The 22827-nt window shown below is 40.6% G+C and overlaps 1 protein-coding gene across 1 annotated transcript; it reads right to left on the reverse strand.

Moving 5' to 3' along the window:
- Nucleotides 1-6037: 6037 nt before the first annotated feature.
- On the reverse strand, nt 6038-22230 carry vegfba (vascular endothelial growth factor Ba). Its single transcript, XM_034202928.1, has 8 exons — nt 20510-22230; nt 15180-15231; nt 14894-15090; nt 14492-14565; nt 14362-14397; nt 12287-12370; nt 10204-10425; nt 6038-9778 (listed from the first exon to the last, which is right to left on the reverse strand). Exons 1-8 carry the CDS (start codon nt 20585-20587, stop codon nt 9757-9759), a joined length of 765 nt encoding a protein of 254 aa, XP_034058819.1. The 5' UTR covers nt 20588-22230; the 3' UTR covers nt 6038-9756.
- Between the last annotated feature and the right edge of the window lie 597 nt (nt 22231-22827).

The raw sequence follows: 22827 nt of genomic DNA on the forward strand, positions 1-22827 counted from the left end.
GGGAACAAAAGTGGCAATATTAATGAAAGGCTATGGAAGTTATGCTGTATGCAATATACCAAGCTACTTAACCCTAATATTGTAAAGACAAGAGATTCAGCCAATTTATTTGACCATCCTCCACTACAAGATAAATGTGAGCCTATTGGAGCCTATTGGTGGCATTAACATTAAAATCACAGAGGAAAGAGGAACAATAAACAACAATAAGTTAGGCTGATATACCTAAATTATTAACACAGGAAAATATAAGAACACTAATAGAACCATAAAACGCACACAAAGATCAATTGGTCACTTAAGATTGATGCATGCTGCAAGCAAAATGAGATGACAGGAAAAACTGAACTTTTGACAGACAGACAGACACACACGCACACACACACGCACACACACACACACACACACACACACACACACACACGCACAAACACACAGACAGACTCAGGATGTGATTGGCTGCTGCCTCAGGTGAGTCGACCTGCAGTTATGGTACTGACGAAGAGATAACATCCAGCAGGCTCTCTGATCTCTTCTCGCTCCTACTGGCACCCGCATCCTCAGCCGGACAGGATCCAGCACGCCCAGACCACAAATATGCCCCCGCCTACTTACCTGCTAGACCCCAACCACAAAAAGCCCTCCACCCTGCCCCTATGCCTCTCATCTGCCCTCTCCTCCACCCTTTATACCAAACGTATCTGTTCCTCTGAAACACTCCCCTTCAGTTTTCACACATGATGTTTTCATCTGTTTGCTGAACATCAGCACAGAAGACACTGGTTTGTGTTTAATGAATAGCTTTGAATCAGATAGTATAGTATATGGTATTGTAAAATCATTTGTTGTCTTATTCCTTAGATGCAGAATTATTACATTCATATTGGGAAAATTGTACAACAAGCGTTGGCAAAAAACCACTTAACTTGAACATGAACTGGTCACTACTAAAACTTTTTGAACAAGTGGTTTTTATTTATTCATATTTTTTTTTTTAATCAGGGGTTTCCATCTTCTTGATAATAGCTTGTGGAGTTCACACAAACTCAACTCACCCTGTTGACTTTGTAGATACTGATCCCCATGATGTGAGATCCGTAAATCTTTTATCAAGGTTGATGTCCTTCAGTTGGGTCGAGACCGATGAGGATGCATGTTTCTGTTGCAGATAACACTGTTTGTTTGTTTTGTATAATAAAATAAAAGGTTATTTGTATTCACAAGAGAGATGTTAAAAAACACTCACTTTCCTGTGAGTTCAGCAGAAACACACATGATCCTTCTTTGCATGGCACATTCTCTACTCAGTCTCTGTCAGTGTTTTATCTCTGTCTCTCTCTCTCTCCCTCTCTCTGACACACACAGGGGCTCTAACAAAACACACTTGCAGGCCAGATAGCATCCAGTACCTGCTTCAACACAGCTGCTGCTACAAAAGCAGGGAGGACACCGTGCCTGGAGTTATTAGAAAAACACGACTCTGAACGCAGAGAGAGAGCAAGGTGGAAAAATACAGGAAGTTCTGACACAAGTGCAGAGGCTGAGAGGTGCAGAGGGATGAAGGGAGGCAGACGTGTGAACTAATTGTTGAATTGAACATGCATGAAGTCAAATGAATGCATGAATAGCATAAGAACACACAAAGAAATAGTCAAGGTGACACATGTCTGAGCAGATGATGACATCTTTTTGGGGGTTTCTGTCGAGCTCAGAGCTTTAAAAGCACATTTTGGAGCAAAGGCATCTTCTCTGTATCGTGATGGGTGCCTCGATGTGTCCCTTTCTCTCTCTCTCTGTCTCCCTAATCTTGCAGCTATATTTAGTACTGGGCTGGCATCAGGCCCCTCCAGACAGATAGGTTGGCAGCATCATTTAGCTTCTCTTTCCTCTCCTCTCCTTTTCTCTTAACACTCTGTACCAACAGCTAAATTAAACTGCTGCTAATATACATGCCATCAATCATCGTTATACAATAATACTGCCATGCCAGCTTATCAATGTTTAGAGCCAGTGATATACAAATAGTCATTAACTTATCGCCCTTCCTTTGGTGTAAAGTCTGCCTGGAAATGTGAGATGATGGTAAGGGAACAAATGAGGGCTGGACATTACATGACAAGCAGCTTTCATCATCATTATGTCATCGTCATATTCATCATAATCAATGCCAACAGCTGAGAAATAGTGGAAGAATACCACAACACATTCAATATGCTTCACAATGCTAGGCACTGAACCCCCTATGCTGATATTATACATCTCTTTTTTTTAATGTAATTATATATTGTTATATAAATAAAGTGTTTATCATTAAAAAAAAGCATTTGTTTGTAGCCTTTATTTAACCAGGTGAAGCCCCTTGAGATCAAAAGATCTCTTTTTCAAGGGTGACCTGCAGGACATTAGTTACACATGTAACATAAAAACAACAGAACAACAATAAGGATGACAAACAACATAATGTACAGGGTACAGTTTACAAACTCTATTTACAGTGACAGGTACCATGAGTATCAAACAGCATGTCACCCAGCCGAGTTTTAAAATGATGCAGGGGAACCAAAGTGCTCAGTTTTAAACATGTTTGCAGACTGTTCCAATTTAGTGGAGCTGCACAACTAAAAGCTTTCTTCCCTAAGACAGTCCTAGCACTTGGCACATTTAATAAAACAACATCATGAGATCTCAGGCAATATGTACTTTCAATTCGTCGAGAGATCAGAGATCAGATATAAAAAGGTAGTTTACCCAACATGGCTTTATAGATGAACATGTACCAATGACTGAGCCTCCGTACAGTTAGTGAAGGCAGACCTGCCTTGGCATACAGGGTACAGTGATGAGTAAGTGCTTTACAGTTAGTAACAAATATCAGGGCACTGTGATAGGCGGCATCTAACTTTTCCAGGCAATGGGCAGGTGCATTCATATAGATCAAATCACCATAGTCCAGCGCAGGTAAAAAGGTCACAGTGACTTTTCCTGGCTTCAAAAGAGAAACAGGACTTGTTTCTGAAAAAGAAACCTAGTCTAACCCTCAGCTTTTTAAGCAGGTTATTGACATGAAGTTTAAAAGTAAGACAATCATCAAGCCAGATACCTAGGTATTTATAACTGGTAACCACTTCAAGTACTTGTCCTTGGATAGTAACAATATCCAAAACAGGCTCTGGTGTCTTTTTAGCTTTTGAAAATAGCATTACCTTGGTTTTATCAACATTTAAAATAAGCTTAAGTTCAGCAAGCTGAGTCTGAATAATGTTAAAAACAGCCTGTAATTTAACACCAGCCTCCTTAATGGAGGGACCTGCACAGTACATCACGGTATCATCCGCATAAAAATGTAAAGTAGCATCATCCACATTTTCACCTAAACTGTTGATATATATGGAGAATAAAAGTGGACCTAAAACAGAACCTTGAGGAACACCATTAGCAATGTTTAACCACTCAGAAGACAGCCCATCAAACTGAACACATTGGGACCTTTCAGAGAGGTAGTTCACAAACCAACCCACTGCATGGCTGGATATGCCGATACTGGCTAGCCTCTGCTTTAAGATGCGATGATCGACGGTATCAAACGCTTTGGAAAGGTCAACAAATAGAGCTGCACAACTCTGTTTATTGTCTAAAATACTCGTAATGTCATTCACCACTTTCATTGTGGCAGTGATGGTGCTATGTTGTTTTCTGAAGCCTGACTGATGTTTAGACAGGATATCATTTTTACATAAAAACTCCTTTACCTGTTCACTCACTAGGCGTTCGAGCACCTTCGCCAGAACTGACAATTTAGAGATTGGCCTATAGTTATTTAAAATAGTTGCCTCCCCTCCTTTTAGTAAAGGCAAGACATAAGCTGACTTCCATACTTTTGGAATTACATTTGTGCTGAGGGAGAGGTTAAAAAGAGTAGTAAGAGGAAGAGCAATAAAATCTGCAGCTATCTTTAAAAAGAAAGGTTCTACGTTGTCCGGGCCAGCCGGTTTCTTAGGATCTAACTTAGATAAGGCTTCATGAACAACATTGACAGTAAAAGGAGTAAAACTGAAAGGGTTTTCCAGACCACATTGTTCAGAGTCACGGATTGGGGTGTTCACAGAAGCAGAGCTAGTCACAGAATCAAACATAGAACCGCAGGACACAAAATGCTCATTAAAGCAATTTAACATAGTGGCCCTGTCCGATATAGTGCCAGATGCTGTGGTGAGGCACGGAGGTAGCTCATTACGGATCTCACCGGTGGATATAGATTTTATTGCTTTCCAAAATTTCCTAGGATCATTTAGGTTTTCTGTGGTAACTGACAAATAGTACTTCGACTTTGCACTTTTGACATTTGAAGTGAAGCTATTCCTTAGCTGCCTAAAACGCAGCCACTCTACCTCTGAGCCTGATTGCCTAGCCTTTGCCCAGGCCTTGTTTCTCTCATGAAGGAGACTAGACAGCTCAGCAGAAAACCAATGATTGTCTCGTCCCTTTACTCTAAATTTACGCAGGGGTGCATGTCTATCAATGATCTCCATAAAACCAAGATAAAAATAAGACCATGCGGTTTCCACATCAGCACACAGATCGATTTTACCCCAATCAAAATCAAACAGATCATGCACAAAACCCTGCTCAACAAAATGTTTTTTGTCTCTCTTAATGATAATGCGAGGTTTAACCTTTTGAACCTTAGTGTCCCTAATTGTGGCTACAACACAGTGATCGCTCAGATCATTTGCAAATACTCCCACAGATGAATATTTATGGGGAACATTAGTTAAAATGAGATCAATTAGGGAGGATTTATTAGGGGACTTAATATTTGGGCGAGTAGGACTGTCAACAATCTGAGTAACATTCAAAGAGATACAAAGGTTTTTAAAATCCTCTGACACTGCAGTTAACCAGTCCCAGTTAAAATCTCCAAGTAGCACTATTTCCTTGTAGTCTAGTTGTGATAAAAGATTTGCTAGTGAAGACAAGGAGTCTTTGACAGCTGAGGGGGGTCTGTAACAACTCACTACCATGACCTGTTGACCCTTTGCCACTTCTATATTTATGGCTAAAAATTCAAATTGCTTACTGATAGATTTGGAAACTACAGCGGTTACACTGAACTTATTCTTAACATAAAGGGCAACGCCACCACCTTTATTAGGCCGGTCGGTACGATACACATTAAAACCATTTAAGGCAATGTCAGAGGCCAAAATAGATTTGTTTAGCCATGTTTCTGATAAGACAATGACGTCAGCGTCAGTCGATTTTGCCCAGATACGGACAAAATCTAGTTTACCTAACAGACTGCGCACATTCAAGTGGATGAAACCCAACCCAGACCTAGCTTTAAAATCAGCAGGAGTAGCGATCTGACTACTACTACTGGGTGGACCAGGGTTAGGTTGTACATTTCCTGACAGTAATAACAACAAAAAAACCAGGCATTATGTATTTTGTGAGTGAGGATAATGGCTGGGTGTACTCCAGTTTTCTTTACTGTTGGGTTGGGTTTCAGCATTTGTTTTACAAATGTTGCTTATATTTTGTGTAATTTATTATGTTTTATGTATGGGTATGCCTATGTTTCACCAAGTGGAACTGGTCATTTTATTTGTCTGTAAAATCTTTATTTGCAAAGTAAATACTAACTGTAACCCTCAAATTAATACAACGTTTTATGTGTGCCTTGTCTACAGTAGAATGTGAAGTTAATGCCTTAATAACTGCACTTGAGTAAATGCATGTATCTGTTTCCTCCACTCGTGTGGGGCTGCGCACCTTTGTACTCGACCAGCTTCTGACTCAGCAGTACCTACCAACGAGAGGAGTGTGGGAACAATATTATGTTTCACAACACGGCCACGTCACATCACACACACTTTCTCTGTACCCAAGTCCCAGGGTGTCACTGTAATCAAAAGAGACTGTTTTCCTTTCATTACCGTCCACTGAGAGACTAAAACAAAGAGAGGGGGGAGTCGAGGTCAGAGCGTGCATGAGGCCAGAGTGGATAAACAGTGACAGGAAGAAAACCAGAAGTTTATACGAAAAATAAGACATTTCCTTTATTAACATCTGTAACATCACGGTTTTATCCTGGTATCACTTTCAATATATTTGACGATGCAGTATACACTTTTATGTGGACATTGAATCGATTAATTGGCATTTATATACTAATCCAACATAACACTTTTTCTACAAAGACATCATAAAAGGGCACAAATGGTGTAGCAGCAAAAAAAGAGTGTTTTCTTTATACATAGGCTACATTAGTACAATGTATTCGCAGAGAAGAGATTCTTTAAGTATAGCTTAAATGATGTTACAAATACATCTGTAGAGTGTGCACTACATACTACGGCATATTAGAGATTATGAAATGTTATATAGTTTAGTAAGGGGTCTCTATAGGCTAAGACACTGGAGGCTAGAACAGAGCTACCGCTACAGAGTAATGTTGACTGTGCACACTGATGTTTTTGTTGTATTAATATATCCAAGCTGTATATCTTAAACAGTTGTGTTGAAATGATGGGAAGCAACTTCATGCTGTCTGATGGGTTTGCAGCTTTAATTGTAAAGAATGTTGTGATTTGAATAAAGAACATTTGGTCTAAAGAAATAAGAACAGTGGCCCTCAAAAAGGGATCTCAGGCCCTTTTTTCGCCCTAATGTCTCTGATATGTTGTACATGTCAACATTAGTGGAGTCTACTTGCTCCTTCAGTTTTTTTCCCAACGGACTATTGTACAGTATGTTCTCCGCAATCTTAAACACAAGTGTAATCTGTACTGAGACTCTTAGGTTTCTCAAAACATTAGTTCACTAAATGCAATGTTATCGAAGAATTAGGCATATAAGAACGAATGCATTCATTACTTATTCATAATTTAAACATTTGTGAAACATGTTTGTTTGCTTTCTTGCTGAGAGTAAGATGAGAAGGTTGAAAGCAATCTCTCTAGGGTAAACAGCTAGCCTGGCTCTGTCTAAAAGTCACAACATCTATCTCTAAAGTTAATTTATTAATATGTTGCTTGCTAAAACCACAACTTGTTGTTTTCACACTTTACAGAATAATCAAAAGCGATTAAGGTGTTAACTTGTATATTTTAGAGCTGCTGCTGCTGCTGCTGCTGCATGGACTTTATTTGTTCCTTCCAGGGAGAGCCAGGCTTGCTGTTTCCCTTTGTTCCCAGTCGTTGTGCTAAGCTAAGCTAACTAATGTCTCCAGCTTCATATTTTCTGTACACACATGTGAGAGTGGTATTACACTGTGTCATAACACTCTGCAAGAAGCTAAATTGCTTCATTACCTAAAATGTCAAACTTCTCTTTTGAAGCCAAGACTTCAAAATATCATATAGTTTGAACCTACAAACTCTTTGGGAAACCGTCCTCTGTTCCACATTTCACACAGTGTCTGGTCTGTACTTGTTCAGTTCTCCTCATATGAAAAATATTTCCCTTCAGTTTAATAAAACGCACACAGAAAACTCCTATAGGTTCCTCTAAATCAGTGATTATCACTACAGATCTGCTGCAGCTCCACATCTCTACACTGGAGACTATGCTTATGCTAAATGTAAATACAAATTATAAAAAGAGGTCTGAAATAACACAGATAAAGTAACAACAATGCTCTAATACTTGGTCATTAATATGTTGTGATATAGAGGTAGTGATTGAAGCATTGATTGGCAGTAATAACAAACACTGAACAATGGACTCTAGCGTGGAAAAAATAATCTAATTTCAGGAGAGTATAAATACAGAGCTTATCACACCGGCAACTGACACAAAGTTATCTAGCTGGCTGACACACAAATAATTCAGACTGGACTGTCTCAACAGCAGGATTGTATGAATCCCGGGGGAGAGGACGGCATGAATTATGTAGTGTCAGAGCTACTGTTTATCCTGGAGATAAGACGTCACTGGTAAAATATTCTCAGGAAAGATTTAGCACAGGACAAAAGGTCTGAATCAGTGTCAAAAATGGGTTTAAACTCAGCGACCCGCTATAATGGGTTCTCTGAGCTCTTGCTTTAGCACCTCACACTGACTGACAAGCTGCTCAAGACCTCGTCCTTTCTCAAACAGTCACAGTTCAAATCCCAGTTCCCACCCAGCGGCCAAGCAGTCATGAACTAACATGGAGTTAAACCGTGAGATTCGCTCAGAATATAAACAAGTTATGTTCCAAATGAATAATACTATTTACATCCTCTCAGTTGCAACAAAAACAGCCATGTTTTGCTTTCACTGCACTGGGAACGGTTATTTGTTGGTTTCTGTGTGGCGCTGTGGGTAAAACTGCCCCGCCGATTGCTTGAATTACACATTATAATGTCTATAGTCTTCCATTTGTTGCCCTTGTGAGCCATGTCTGTTTAAATTCAATACATTTGGGTATCGGTTTAAATGCTGAATGTATACATAGCTGGCCACCCAGCGTGACTCTTTATGCAGACGGATTAAAGATGAACAAACAAAACAAAGACACACATTCTGCAATATAGAATATCTTTTCAATCAACTTGACAGAATTATAATAAAATATAAAACATGAGGCAAAGAATACAATATTAAATGAAGACATACAAACAACTATTTTTGCACACAAATGCTTATGCTTAAATAGTCAATCCACATTGCATGTTTGTAAATATGAATGTGTGCCTGCTATAGCACAAAGAGAGTCAGGTTGTGTGTGTCTGCATTTGCAGTGTTGTCGATGTTCCTGGTATTATAAGTGTGAATGTCTGTGTGAAGCAGTGGACAGCCGCCAGGCCTCATTATTGTCATTCTCCTCACTGCCTAAAAGAGAGGCAAAGAGAGGCAAAGCGGCTGCTTTCAACAGAGGAGCCGAGGGAAGATGGAGACAAAGGGCCCAAATTAAACAAATGCCGGAAAGCAGCTTGGAGAGCCAGCCCGTGGTCATACGCTTTGAATGAGAGAGAACGGCTGCAGGGATATCCCATCTGGGTCTTTCAGTGGGGAGACCACACAGACACTCTCCATGCCAGCATTCAGCTCAACTATGGGTCCGTGCACACTGGGGCGCCAGTTCATGCGTATGTCCTGTGTCCCTTTGGTATGTGTGGACGTGTCCATCTAAAATTAGTTGCCTTTCTGTCAAATCCTCTGCACAAAAAACGGCCTGACTTCACCCTGGAATCCATTTCCATTTGCAGTTTTACTGCAAACACCTCAACATGTAGGACACCTGTGTAAGACCCGCCCACTTCACATCCATTTTTTTCTTTCCATCAGTCGTGTTTTTCCCTGCTCTCTTAAATGTATATGTTCCATTGGAGGTCGTAAAGGAAATCCAAACCACAGCATATGAGTAGCTTGTGTGATTGTTTCCACCAAGAAAGAATTTGCATGAAATCCACGCCATTAGGCTGCCACTCATCCCTCAAGTCATGGGATGTGTATGGTGACTTTACATGTCTGCACACGCATGTGGACTGAGAGAAGCTTTGCCACAGAAGCAGGTGAGAGGTGGTGAGATTTTTGGCTGCACACACACACACACAACTAGATCTAAATTCAGGTCGTTATGCTGCACTTGTTGGTTAACTAAGAGTGCTACATCAGGTTTTTGTGTGTGCTCCCACTAATATTTCCTTCAGTCCAAGGTTATTTGATGTCCAAGCGTCTGTATGCTCCATGGCACTGATGCGGAGAGTGGGGAATGAATCAACAGGGGTTGGTGTAAAGAAGGAGGTGAAAAGACAGTGATAGGACACGTCAAGTCCTCATGGCATCACACCTGCAACAACAAACAATAAGAGAGGAAGCATGAAGTCTTTCCATTCTTTTTGACAGATAAAATGTGATTCTCACAAGTATGACGGATTGTACAGTTTGAGTCTACCGATAATCTGAGCATGTGCTGTTTGTGTTGGACCTTCTTGTCCAAAAAAACTTTTTTTCTATCAAACATGCCCACTTTGGGAGCAATTTGGGGTCCAGTGTCATGTTCAATGACGTCTTGACATGGGTCATCACAGTGCTACCACTTGAGATACAGCTGCTCCTAACAAAGTTTCTCACTCCATTAAACAAAAAGCAACGGATCAACTTTCCAACTAGCAGAATTTACACCTAATAATTATTTTTTTGGAGCTTTTGTTAAAGTTTCATGTTGTTAAAAAGAAAAATCCATAAAAAGAAAAAGTTTGCTTGTGGACTGACCTGCAGCGACGAGTGTTGAGGCTCCGGTTTTTCCGGGTGCAGCTCTCAGCTCTGATGGTGCAGCGGCACTGACAGGACGTCACATCCAGCGCCCACTTCCTCCCTCTGCAGGGGCGGCAACTAGGCCTTGGAGAAGGTGAGGGAGAGGGAGAGAAGCTGATGGGAGGAGGGGATGGAGGAGGAGGAGAAGATGGGGGAGGAAGAGTTGGAGGAGCATGGGACCTGGACAGAGAGAAGAGAGGTTTAAGAACAGTGTAGTTCAGAATCATTTCTTCATTTATTGATTCACAAGTATATACCGCCATGCGGGAGGCTCTGTGAGGCTCTTTTATTTACCTCATGTCGTGGCTAACTTTAGGGGATCATAAGATATCTATCTGGTGTGTAATTTGTCAGCAGATGCATCGTGCAAACATTAACCGAACCTTTATATGGCTGTCAGTATTTAATCCCAAAATGTGGCCGGCAACTGGCGAGGTGAGGCTTATTTCTGGTCTAGCTGATTGCCAGCAAAGCTTTTTCTACTTAAACAATAGTTAATTTAAGGAGTTTTACATGTATCTATAAGGGGGCATGAAAGTCAGATTTCAAGAGAATTTATCCAATAATTATTTTGAATATTAAGAACACAAATGTGTACCATGTGGTGGCACCACAGGAAATAACAGGGGACGGCCTGGCTCAGGAGGCAGAGTGTCGTCTATTGTCCAAAGAGTCACTGGTTTGTTGCTGGTGTCCTTGAGCAAGACAGTGACCTCTAACCGCTCCTGATGAGCAGGTTGGCACCAAGCATGGCAGCCTCTGCCATCAATGTGTGAATGAGTGTGTGAAAGGGGTAAAAGTTGGCATGTGTTGTGAAGCGCTTTGATTGGTCGGTAAACTAGAAAGCCGCAAAATAAAATGCAGTCCATTTAAAATTCAGTCCATCATCCAAGTCTGAAGTCTTTATCTGGGGTAACCTTGAATGTCTGACAATCCCTCCACTGACGGACTGACATATCAACACAGGATCTTTTTTGCTGTTTTGCTATTGATCCCACACCACGTCGATATTATGGCTAAAAAGGAAATGCGAGGCTTGTTTTAACACTCTGTGCCAGACTGAAACAAACAATGTGTGTGTGGGAGATGTGTGACTAATGTGGGATACTGTTTCCTTTGCGGCAAACTTTCTGCTCTCTCTGTCAGTCTGTGTTTCTGTACGTTTCCATGGCTATAGTCACTTCAGTTTCCCCTCTATACGCTCTGCACTCACTGAGTATGAGAAAGTTGCCTGCGTCAGTTGGTCCATTAACTGGAGCTGGTTCTGCCTCAGGAGGCTGGAGGCTTTAATGAAGTTACTTAATGAGGCAGAGAGGGGCCATCTTTGTTCAGACCCCGATGACCACGCCTGCCGCTGGCATGGACAGAGGAGGTGGCATTTGGGAGCAAATTACACAGATTTCACCCCTGCCAGAGTCTGAATAAAGCCTGTTCTGAGTGATGGATGGGAGCTGAGGGACATCGCACCCAAACCGAGTCACCTCTTGCACCCCGGAGGCCGGAAATGATAGACAGCAAAGTGAAGGGGAAGCATATTAAAAAGAGCAAACTCTATTCCCTTACTGCTTGAGACTGAATCATGGGAATCCTGTGACACACAACCAAACTCACCTGTTCCTCTCTGATCACAATGTAACAGTTTCATGTAATTATTACAAAATATTTTAATTGTCCTTGAATGATCATAACTGACAATTTTAGCAGCCAGAGTCATGCATTATTTAATATATAATACAACTGATCACCGTAATATATACCATGTTTTGTTTAACACCCCCAAGTCCCAGGGCTGTAGGTGTCTGTGTAGCTTTGTAGGTGTGTTTGTTTGTGTTTTTGTGTGCGTGCATGTGGGGGACCTTGACTACTGTGGCTGTTAAACAAATTGTCCTTCAGTAATTATGTTGACCAGATAACATATTTTCTATTCTAATCCAAACATTCACAAGGCAACTGGCAGTATCAAGAAAATACTGACTAACAGGGGTAACACACATCAGTTTAGGGCTCGTTCCTGATTAAAGCAACTGAATATTGAACTTACGCGGCTCTGATGGCTCCACTGGTCTTCTGTCTGGACTTTCCTCTCTCCCTTTTCTTGCCTGTTCTTGTCGGCTTCAGACGAGGCCTGGGTACATCAGACAAACAAAACAAATACATTAAATGTTTAGGAGTTATATTTTCAGACACCTATTGGAGGCGAAGAGGTTTACTCTCTTCGCTTTTCTGTGTTTTATATCATATTAAAGTCAATATATATGAGTTTATGACTGATAAAACAAGACATTTAAAAACAAAACCTCGCACTTTGAGAAATTGGGATGACTTTTTGTACGTTTTATTCTGACATTTTGTAAATAAAACTATTATTTGATTAATATAAAATAATCAGGAGATTGATTGATTATTAAAAACAATTGTTGGTTGCAGCCCTGTTAGATTTACATGTTTTGGCTATGTCCTAGCTCTGTCCATATCCAAATCTGTTGTATGTTTTGGTTTAAGTTCCCTGTCTCTTTAATCCACTCTGCTATAAACTATATTAATCAAATGATGTGTTTACCAGCTCTGCTCTGGCAGGATAAACTGAGTGTGCTGCTGGTGCTGTTGTCTTTAGGCTCTAATATAATATCATGGATGCGTGACTCTGCTCCGTCAGTCTGTGAGAGAGCACATGGCAGGGGAGATAAAATCATCACTATGGTGACAACAGGATGCGGGCCGTCCCAGGGGAGGCAGGGAGAGAGTCACACAGATGCTAACTCACCGAGGAGCACACCGATCACACACACGCACACGCACACGCACACACACACACACACACACACACACAAACACACACACACACACGCACGCACGCACGCACGCACGCACGCACGCACGCACGCACGCACGCACGCACGCACACACACACACACACACACACACACACACACACACACACACACAGAATTAAATGTTCTTCCAAAAACAAAACAAAAAACGTTCACGCACATTAATACCAACACATGCGTAGATACGGCAAACAAAAAAGAGACACATGAAACCTGAACAGACCAAAGAAAAATGCATATGCACACATACACACACATACATTGGAATCCTTTATTTATGTCCGCATCCTAACAGGAAGTAGGAAGACATAAACATTAAAGATGCAATCATATGATTGTGAGGTTGGACCTGCCAGTATGAGGTACACAAACAAACATCAGGGATCAAACAGAAATGTTCCTTTAACTGTCTCAAGCTGTCCGTCCCAGACCTCAACACAACCTGAACAGCACGGTGTGTACCGCCTGAACAGCAGATTCTTTACTTTCAGTATATGTTGACCTAAAGTCATGACTAATTACAGTTTTCAACCATGTTTTAGTCCACTGACAACAAACCTGATTCTTTCAAATCAGCCTGCAGACATGTCAGACTTGCTTATCTCTTTGCCTTGAGATTATACCGGGGCTCGGGCACATTATTGTATTTTATATGATAGGGTTGGGTACTCACTGTTATCTTTTCAATCTATAAAGCCTTTACTGGAAAATAACAGTATTACCTTTCACAAATGCTTCGTCACTAAAATGGGAAACCATCTGCTAACTGGCTCCTCTTCATATTCTACGAGCTAGGTCTGAACTTGCTCTAAGGTTAATTGCACCGACTCTTGTACAAACTACATCACCACCTTAAATGAATTATATCCATTAAGCATTTTGAAAATGTGATTTGAATCAGATCATGATTCTTCACAATGTTTCATCTGAATTAAACCAGGTCAGTTTTATGTCAATCTGTATTGGCCTCGGATGTTGGACTTTTTTTTGGAGGAATAACAAAATGTTTAAAACTAGAGATTGAAGCCTTATGTTACCCTGTTTAAGACTAACGCCATTTAGCGATTCAATTGAGATTCATCAGAACAGTTTTTCACTGAAACCCTCCTATACCTCCTCCTCATCAAAGATCATCAGTGGAATAATAAGAGCATCATTAGCGGACATGGGTTTTATAAAGTCATTAGCGATGATGAAGGAACATTACATTTCAGAATAAGCTCACCCACACACAATTAAACAGGAACAGACAAGGAGATTAAACTAAGAAGGAAAAAGGTGTTACCTTGTAGTAGGTGTTGGCTGGACTTGTACTTTTAATCTGCATGTAGATAAAAGAGACAATGTGAGTATTAAGGTGCAGTGAAGTCAACAAAGGACAGGTATACCATGCATCTGTGAGTATGTGTTATTACCTGCACTCACACTGACTGTGCTCTACGAACGGCAGCTCGACAAGCTCATGTTTCATAAAGGAGGTTCTCATCAGCTGCACACAGATCAGAAGATATTAAAACATCATCTCACCGCATAAAGACATTAACTACAATTGTCGCAACTTGTATGTATTTTGTAAGTGTACATTTTATACATTTACAGGGCAGAGAAATATCACTACCTTCATTTTATTTTGTATGGTGGTGTGTTCAGGTGGTCAGAATTACTACACAGATGTGGAAATGAATGTAGAATCAAATCAAATCTGGCTGTATGTGGCCCCTGAACTAAAATGAGTTTGACCCCCCTGGCTCGAAACATTATTAATCTGCACAGGAGCAGGCAAAGATTTAGTGTGAGTGTGTGTGTGTAATGTATACCTCCATGGTGATTGTGTGTGTGAGGGAGGGAACACACTCCAGGGCCTCGTCAGAACAGCACCCACCACATCGCCTCACCGACACACAGGACGGGACGAAGAGATGGTGCGTCTCCCCCGGTAATTCCCGCCAAACCTCCACCAGGGTGTCTCGAGGCTCACAGCCACTCCGCGAATAAACCTCCAACCACCGGCGCACTGGTGGAGGTAAATCAATACATCCATTATTCATTTCTCTCTCAGCTCCAAGAGGTAATTCTGGGTTATTTATGAAACGTGGAGCATACCTTCTCGACCTTCCCTGGATTTTGGGGAGTCTGCAGGCCGCCAGTGAGCGAGCTGGAGGGAGAAATAAATATAATGTTTAATCAAGTTTAGTTTAGGGTTTCCCGGTCGAGTTGACCTGATAGATAGCATTCAGCCTTGCACTTTGGAGTCATGACTAGTGGTGTAATTCCAGTTCAGCAAAATCTTTTGAAAAAATATGTCTAGTATTCAGTCAAAGGTGAGTCAATTTGTATTTTTGTAGGACATCCAGAAAGAACCTCTAAAATATATAAATAGGGGGCAAAATATATGTCTTAAAAAAAGATAAATACTTGCATTGTCTCTGAAAACTTGTTCCATATCCCAAAAGAACTTGCACAAACGTTTGAGCACTGAATTTGATGAATCAGACCATACATATATAGGACAAGAATGAACTTGCCAACAAACTTTCTATTGCTGCAGTTATAGGTTAGACCCAGCACTGTGAGGGTATGCACAGGCTGAATTTAAGTTGCTCCAGCTGCCCTCTGTCCAATCCCCCCACCATGTCCCCTTAAGGGCTCCGTATAGTGGATTTAATAAAATATATCTGCATAGATTCATATTAAAGATTTGTTTTCTGAATTAAAGGGGCCCTATTATGGTTTGGGGGGCTTTCTCTCTCCTGTAGTATATTATAAAGGTTTTTGTGCATGTACATGTTCTGCAAAGGCTAAAATCGCAAAGTTCCCTCCAGAGGGAGTTTACTCTGCCTGAAACGCCTCCATTGGACTTCTTTGTTTATTTCCATAACAAAGTGACATCATTATGTTACAATGGTGCTACTATTGGCTAGCGATCCAACACAATATGTGATAGGCTAAGGGGTGGGATATCTCTAAGCTGTTGACCAGTCATAATAACAGAGATGGCCAGCTAACCAATCAGAGCAGACTGGGCTCTGGTTTCAGACAGAGGGTAAAAAGGGGTGTTACAGATAGTATGAGAAAAAGAGCTTTTTGAACATTAAAGCATGGGAAAATGTCACAGTAGAGGAACAAAATACAAATATGAAATAAAATAAAATGATAATTTTGGGCCCCTTCAACCATCATACCCCTTAGCCTATCACATATTGTGATAGTACATTTACTTTTAGGCTTTTGTCGGCAACGTCCTGTTTGCCATTGTTGTGAAAGCCTGTGGGTGCATATTACCAGATCAAAGCGTTTCCTGTTAATGAACACCACAAAGTTTCACAGCTGCCACCTGAATATGACACGCTCAATAATGCATGGTGGTACCTGACAGGAATTTTAAACTCTGAACTTTGATACACAGGATAACATGTAGGAGGGTAACAGCAGTTCCACAGTAGTACGACTGCTAAATGAACATTCCTACATTTTTACTATTTCTAAAGGGATGGGGTCCATTGGGTTCCATTGGTCCATTTTAGCACGTAACTGAACAAATCTATGGGACAAAAATCCAAACATATTTCTGACAACATGAGTGTCAGAGGGTGGGAGCTGCTGGAGTTGAACAAGTTGTACCAGCTACCTTTGCCCTCAAGTAGTCTATCTCCTGATAATGAAGAATGAAACACTTTACAGTAGCCCGTAGACAGCGAGAGTATTTTCCACTGGATTTCTCAACAATGAACTGTTACAGTCAGTTTGTGGCTGGGAGTTGACGAGCCCATTACTATTTTATACAGTAAAATGAGATAAAGGGAGAACGCCGACAGCAGCTTTTTTAGCACAGATTATGTTTTCTGTCAGTATTGGGAATCCAATATATTATTCATTTCTTTATTGTACTTTTATGTTGCCCCCATGCAGTTTACACTCACATACAGTTTAAGTATCATCAGAGAGGGAACCTTCTAATTACAATTTTGAGGTACTTGAATATTACTTCAAGAAAAAGCTATTTCTCTTATTATTTTCAGTAATTTCTTTATAATGGGGTGAAAAGTAGTTCCTTTTTCGTGTGATTTTTAAACAAACTGTTGAGTGGTGTAAACCAGTGGTTTCCAACTTGATTGGCTTGTGACCCTTTACATAAACAGTTTCATTATATAACGGTTAAGGCCCACATTTAGCAAATAACAGCAAAGATTTAAGAAAAGTGGCTTTAGTTTTTTCTCCCATTGTCTCCTTTTTGTCATCTCATGACCCCTACGTTTTGTCTTGAGACCCTTTGAAGAAGCCCGACACCCAGATTGGGAACCACTAATCTAACACCTTGCCCTGCTGCAACAGTAAAATGCTGCTATTTAACAAAGTTGTCTGTAATAATATATCAATCAATGGGGATATTTTACTGCACAACATATACTTTTGAGGCTTTAGGTAAATAATCACTTATGTAGGAATTTGAATGAAGGGACTTTTTGTGTGTTTTTAAATTGTTGTGATTGTAAATGTATCTAAGTGAAGAATCTAAATACTTCTCAGGCTACTGAAAGAGGCTACTTTTTAGATCTCTAAAACACAAACTGGCGTTATTGTACTTGTGTGTGCGTAGACCAAGGCCACTTGTAAGGGAATGTAGACTTTGCCCCCCCCCCCACACACTCACACACACACACACACACACACACACACACACACACACACACACACACACACACACACACACACACACACACACACACACACACACACACACACACACACACACACACACACACTGGCCAACAGTGATTCTGAGTTAAGCTGGGACTGAGGCCATTTTGTGACTAGTGGGATGTGAGCTTCAGCAAGTGTGTATTTCCTGTATTAGTCTTTGAGACGAGGATAACTTTACCTCCTTTTGGCACACACACACACACACACACACACACACACACACACACACACACACACACACACACACACACACACACACACACACACACACACACACACACACACACACACACACACACTCTTGAGTGCCAGCCCAGTGCCATCTACACTGGTTTTGCTGTCTGTCTTTTGTCTAACAAGTCCTAAAGCGCACACTGTAAGGATGAGCCAAGTGTGTATGTGTGTGTGCATTTCCTACAACTACACACCATGTGCCAGCCCCACACTAAGCTTCATTACTACAGGAGGAAAGAGATGACCTCTTTTCCAAATAATGTGTCAGAAAAGCAGACATCATGAAAGCATAGATACTTGAGTGAGAGACAGAAGCTGTGAGCAGGTGAGGAGTCACGCTGCTGTGTATTATGTAGCGTCTATGATGATGTATCACTAAAACATACAGCAAAACAATTCAGGGCTGGATCCCACACCCCTGCAGAGCACTGCCTGTTCCTGATACCAGCCTCCAGACATAAGTAAAGAACCTGCACATGTACGTAGGTCTCTCCATGTATGTGTGCCTTCTGCTGTGTGTGGACCATCTCAGTATTATCAATGGTAAATACTAAGCAGGAATCAAATAAAGAGATAAAGAATTGTCAATGAAGCGCCTTTTTAAAAAAATATTTATAAAATGTAGTACATGGCTTAAGAGTTATATCATTAGCCAAGTCCATGAATTAATCAAGTCAATTTTCCAAATGAATTGCAAAAAATTATATTTTGGAGGAATCTTTTAAGTATTGTATAAGGCAATAGTGATGTTACGTTCGCGAACGATTCCAGTGATTACTCTGACTAACAAATAGGAAAAGTTTAGCATTTCAGGAAGTAATATTTTTCGATTTTCTAGATTTGGAAAAGAAGATCCAAACCACTTTCATGTGTGTTCAGTAATGTCATAAGTACAGTATAAAGCGATAGCTCGCAGCAAAGTCTAGCGAAGTTAGCATAAAGACTGGAAACAGATAGACTCGCTGGTACAAATCTTTTTTTAAATCCACCTTGTAGCACCTCTGCAGCTCATTCACAACAGATTGTATATAATTGTTTGGGGCTATTTCAGGGTCTGACCAGTGACCAGTTGCTAGGCAACCAGTGGTAGCAGGAAAGTATATAATTAAAAAGTGTATTATGTTGAAATATTACTTTGACAACTTACTTATCAATTAAATGACATTCAAAACATACTAACTCTTAACCCTTAAATGGTGTCTGTATCCTGGGGGGATCAATCAATCAATCAATCAATGTTTATTTATATAGCCCAATATCACAAATGTTACATTTGTCTCAGTGGTCTTCACAGTTTGTACAGAATATCAGTATGACAATACGACACCCTCTGTCCTTAGACCCTCACATCGTACAAGGAAAAACTTCCGGAGAAAACCCACAGTTTAAGGGGAAAAATGGGAGAAACCTCAGGGAGAGCAACAGAGGAGGGATCCCTCTCCCAGGACGGACAGATGTGCAATAGATGCCGTGTGTAAATTGAAAAGATAATACATTTGCAACATAGGTAGTCCAAATGTTTGGAAATGCATGTGTGTATTGTCGGGATACAGACAATTGACAAGCTGTGTCCATGTGTAATATGTGTTTAATAACAGTGCAATAGCGGTGTAATATGGGACTAATAACAGCGTAGTAACAGTGTAATAGGGGTGTGACATAAGTGTAATATGGGTCTAATAAAGTGTAATATAGGTGTTATAACAGTGTAACATGGGTATAATATGGGTGTAATAATGGTGTAACAGGGGTGTATTAATATAAAATGTGGGTGTAACAATATTGTAATTGGTGTTACATGGGTGCATTATGGGTCTAATAACAGTGTAGTATAGGGGTAATAACAGCTTAACATGGGTGTAACAGGTGTATAATATGGGTGTAATAACGTTGTAATAGGGCTGTATTAGGATTTAATTAATGAGTAATATAGGGGTAATAACAGTCAAGTGGGTGTAATGTAAAACAATTGAAAATCAATAAATTTTCCAAAATATGTGTGAGATTCCCCATTTAAGGGGTAGTAAATGTATTCCTGTCCAAATGCCCTGCCTTCCTGATGCTAGCTAAAAAAACACACGATGTTCCATAACCTGGCAGCCCAAACGTTATTCTGAATGATTAATCACTGATCTAAACCTTCAGTAAATTATTTATTACAACGTATAAACTCTTTGTTAGGGTGTCTCAATAGAAGTTGGCTGTGAAATATGATAGAGGAGACAATAAATACCACAATGCCACTATAACGTTTATAGACTTCTTCATGATTATTATAGTGAATGGTGCTGTCACTGGACCTACGTGACAGGTGTCATTGACCTAGAGGATAACTTCAACAAAGCTAAAACTCACACATTTGTTCCACCAGACAAAATGGGACATTAAGCTACTTTATGCGCATTAAGTGACATCAACACACACTGGAAATCAACTACAGATGTCAGTCTGACACCCTCAGACATGAAGTATATTTTAGGGTCAAATCCTATACATACCTTGGCATGGGACGTCGGTATTCTGGTGAGAAGCAGGAATTGAAACATTCCTAGAATAACTTGAAGCATAATCCCCATTGTGCAGGAGTCCAAAGGGGCACTCAAAAATATTTTTTGGACCGATCCAAAAAAAAACAAACAGAAGGTCGCTTGTCCGAGTGTCTGTGTCCGATTAAAGACCCAGAAATCCCGCTTTCATTCTCCAGGCTCCCTTCCTTGAAAGGACACCAAGGGTGGCATCCTCAGATGTTAAATAATAACTTTATCTTGTTTCATTTGAAACTGAATGATCGTCTTAATTTCCCCTAAAGTCAGTTCCTTAAGTATTATAGTTTGTTATTTAAATTAGTAAAACACGAGTGGGGTAGGCCTGCCCCTCCCTCCACTTATTTTAAAAATACAGACAGAAAAGCTATGACTTTTAAGTAATTATTAAATAACCCTATCAAATCGTGGCACCATAACCTTTAAATCCTATTTTTTCCCAAATTAGAATTATTCAAACTTTGATTGATGCTTCTTTTATTTATTCCAGGTCAGTCTATTGGTGCTGAGCCCATAAAGCCGGTGTGGGGGTCCGGGTGGCGTGACCAGAGGATCATCCAGATTCCCGCTGAAACGTGGAGCGATCATAGAATCCTGTGTGTGGCTGAAAAAAACGCATCATCCAGCTACAGGACGCTTATCCGGTAAAGATCCGACGCTTTATCCCGCCGTGCAGAGCTGGACAGTGCCGCAGATTCCGCTCCCCGGCTCGGTCACAGTCTCTCCACACTGTCGCTCCCTCTGAAAATGTGACGTTTCCCCTCCAGGCGCATCTTGCCGGTTTTTTTATCCTCTTATAAATATGACAGGAATGACAACCTCCACTGACATGGCAGCGCAGCTAACACAGAAGCAGCAGGATAGTCCACAGACACAGAGAGGTCTGAGTCTTCATTACTTGTTGTGATCGGTTTCCTCATTTCCTTTGCCCTTGAGACGCACGCAGCGTAACCATTGCACTGCCAACTTTTCCCAAACAGGACAGGCGCACTGGATACAGGTGCAGCGTCTCTATTGGTCCCGGAGTGGGGGGTCCGGGGGCCTCCAGGGGCCCCCTGCAAGTGGGGGACAGGGATGTAACTGCCACTGACGTCATTTACTCACTAATATTCCTGAACATTAGAGGTTTTAGCTGGCATTTTCACAAGGGCTTATTGATTCCTAAAGTTCTGATTATTAATTCAATAAATCTATTTATTTGTCCCTGGGTTTGCAATTTTGCAACTGCACGTTGTGTAGTTCAGGAAGACAATATAGGAACAAACATTTTGTAAAGATGTGTTATTGGTATTTCCATAGAAATGGATTGATAGCAGCATCTTCAAAATACCATGCCCATAAACCCATACTGTATGATAGTTGTTCTTTTAAGAAAAATACTTGAATATCTTTATTATTTCCTAATATCAAATCGTCTCCTAAAGGCTTTTTTGGAAAGGGTATTGTGAATATTATAAAATAATTTAAATCATTGTGTAGCCAGAATTGCTTTTCAGTTGGTGTCCCTTTGAGCTGCACAAGCAGAGTACGATCTAGTTCCATTTTATCAGAGAGAAGGCAGACATCTCTCTGACTGATATCTCAACACTCTCCAAGTCACACCAATATAATCTGAATTGATAGAAAAGTGCGACAATAAAAAAGGAAAGGTATGTATTTTCATTTTGGGAACGACTGTTTCTTTAAACTAAAGATAAATGTAAAATAAAACTGCATTTAAGGTTGTCATTTCACTACAGTGTGTGTGTGTGTGTGTGTGTGTGTGTGTGTGTGTGTGTGTGTGTGTGTGTGTGTGTGTGTGTGTGTGTGTGTGTGTGTGTGTGTGTGTGTGTAGGCATGCAGACACCAGAATCTCATTAAAGTGTGTTTGGGTTATGACAGGGCACTCACACGCCACATGAGCGTGAGGGTGTCTGTGTGCAGAAGTTTGTTATCTCCAGCTGAAGTCTCAGGACAGGGGCCGCCGGTGACAAGAACAGCGAGGAGGAAAAAAGAAACATCTCTTCTCAAAACACAATTCATAAAATATTTCTGGGATTCCTTACGTCTGCAAGTATTCTTCAAAACAACTAGAAACCAAGCTTCTTTTCCATAATGTCCCCAGCCAACAAATGTTGTGTACAAAGGAAGTTCTTATAACCAAAATGACATTTAGTGAATATAAATATGCAAATAGCCATGCTGTGTTAAGTCAGCTTTCAGTTAGTCACAACTGCAGCTCCACATTTCATATTAGAGTTTTCAGTTCAAATCTATACCGCTGGGATAATGGA

The sequence above is a fragment of the Gymnodraco acuticeps genome, unplaced genomic scaffold (genome assembly GCF_902827175.1).
Source record: "Gymnodraco acuticeps unplaced genomic scaffold, fGymAcu1.1, whole genome shotgun sequence".
NCBI classification, from domain to species: Eukaryota; Metazoa; Chordata; class Actinopteri; order Perciformes; family Bathydraconidae; genus Gymnodraco; species Gymnodraco acuticeps.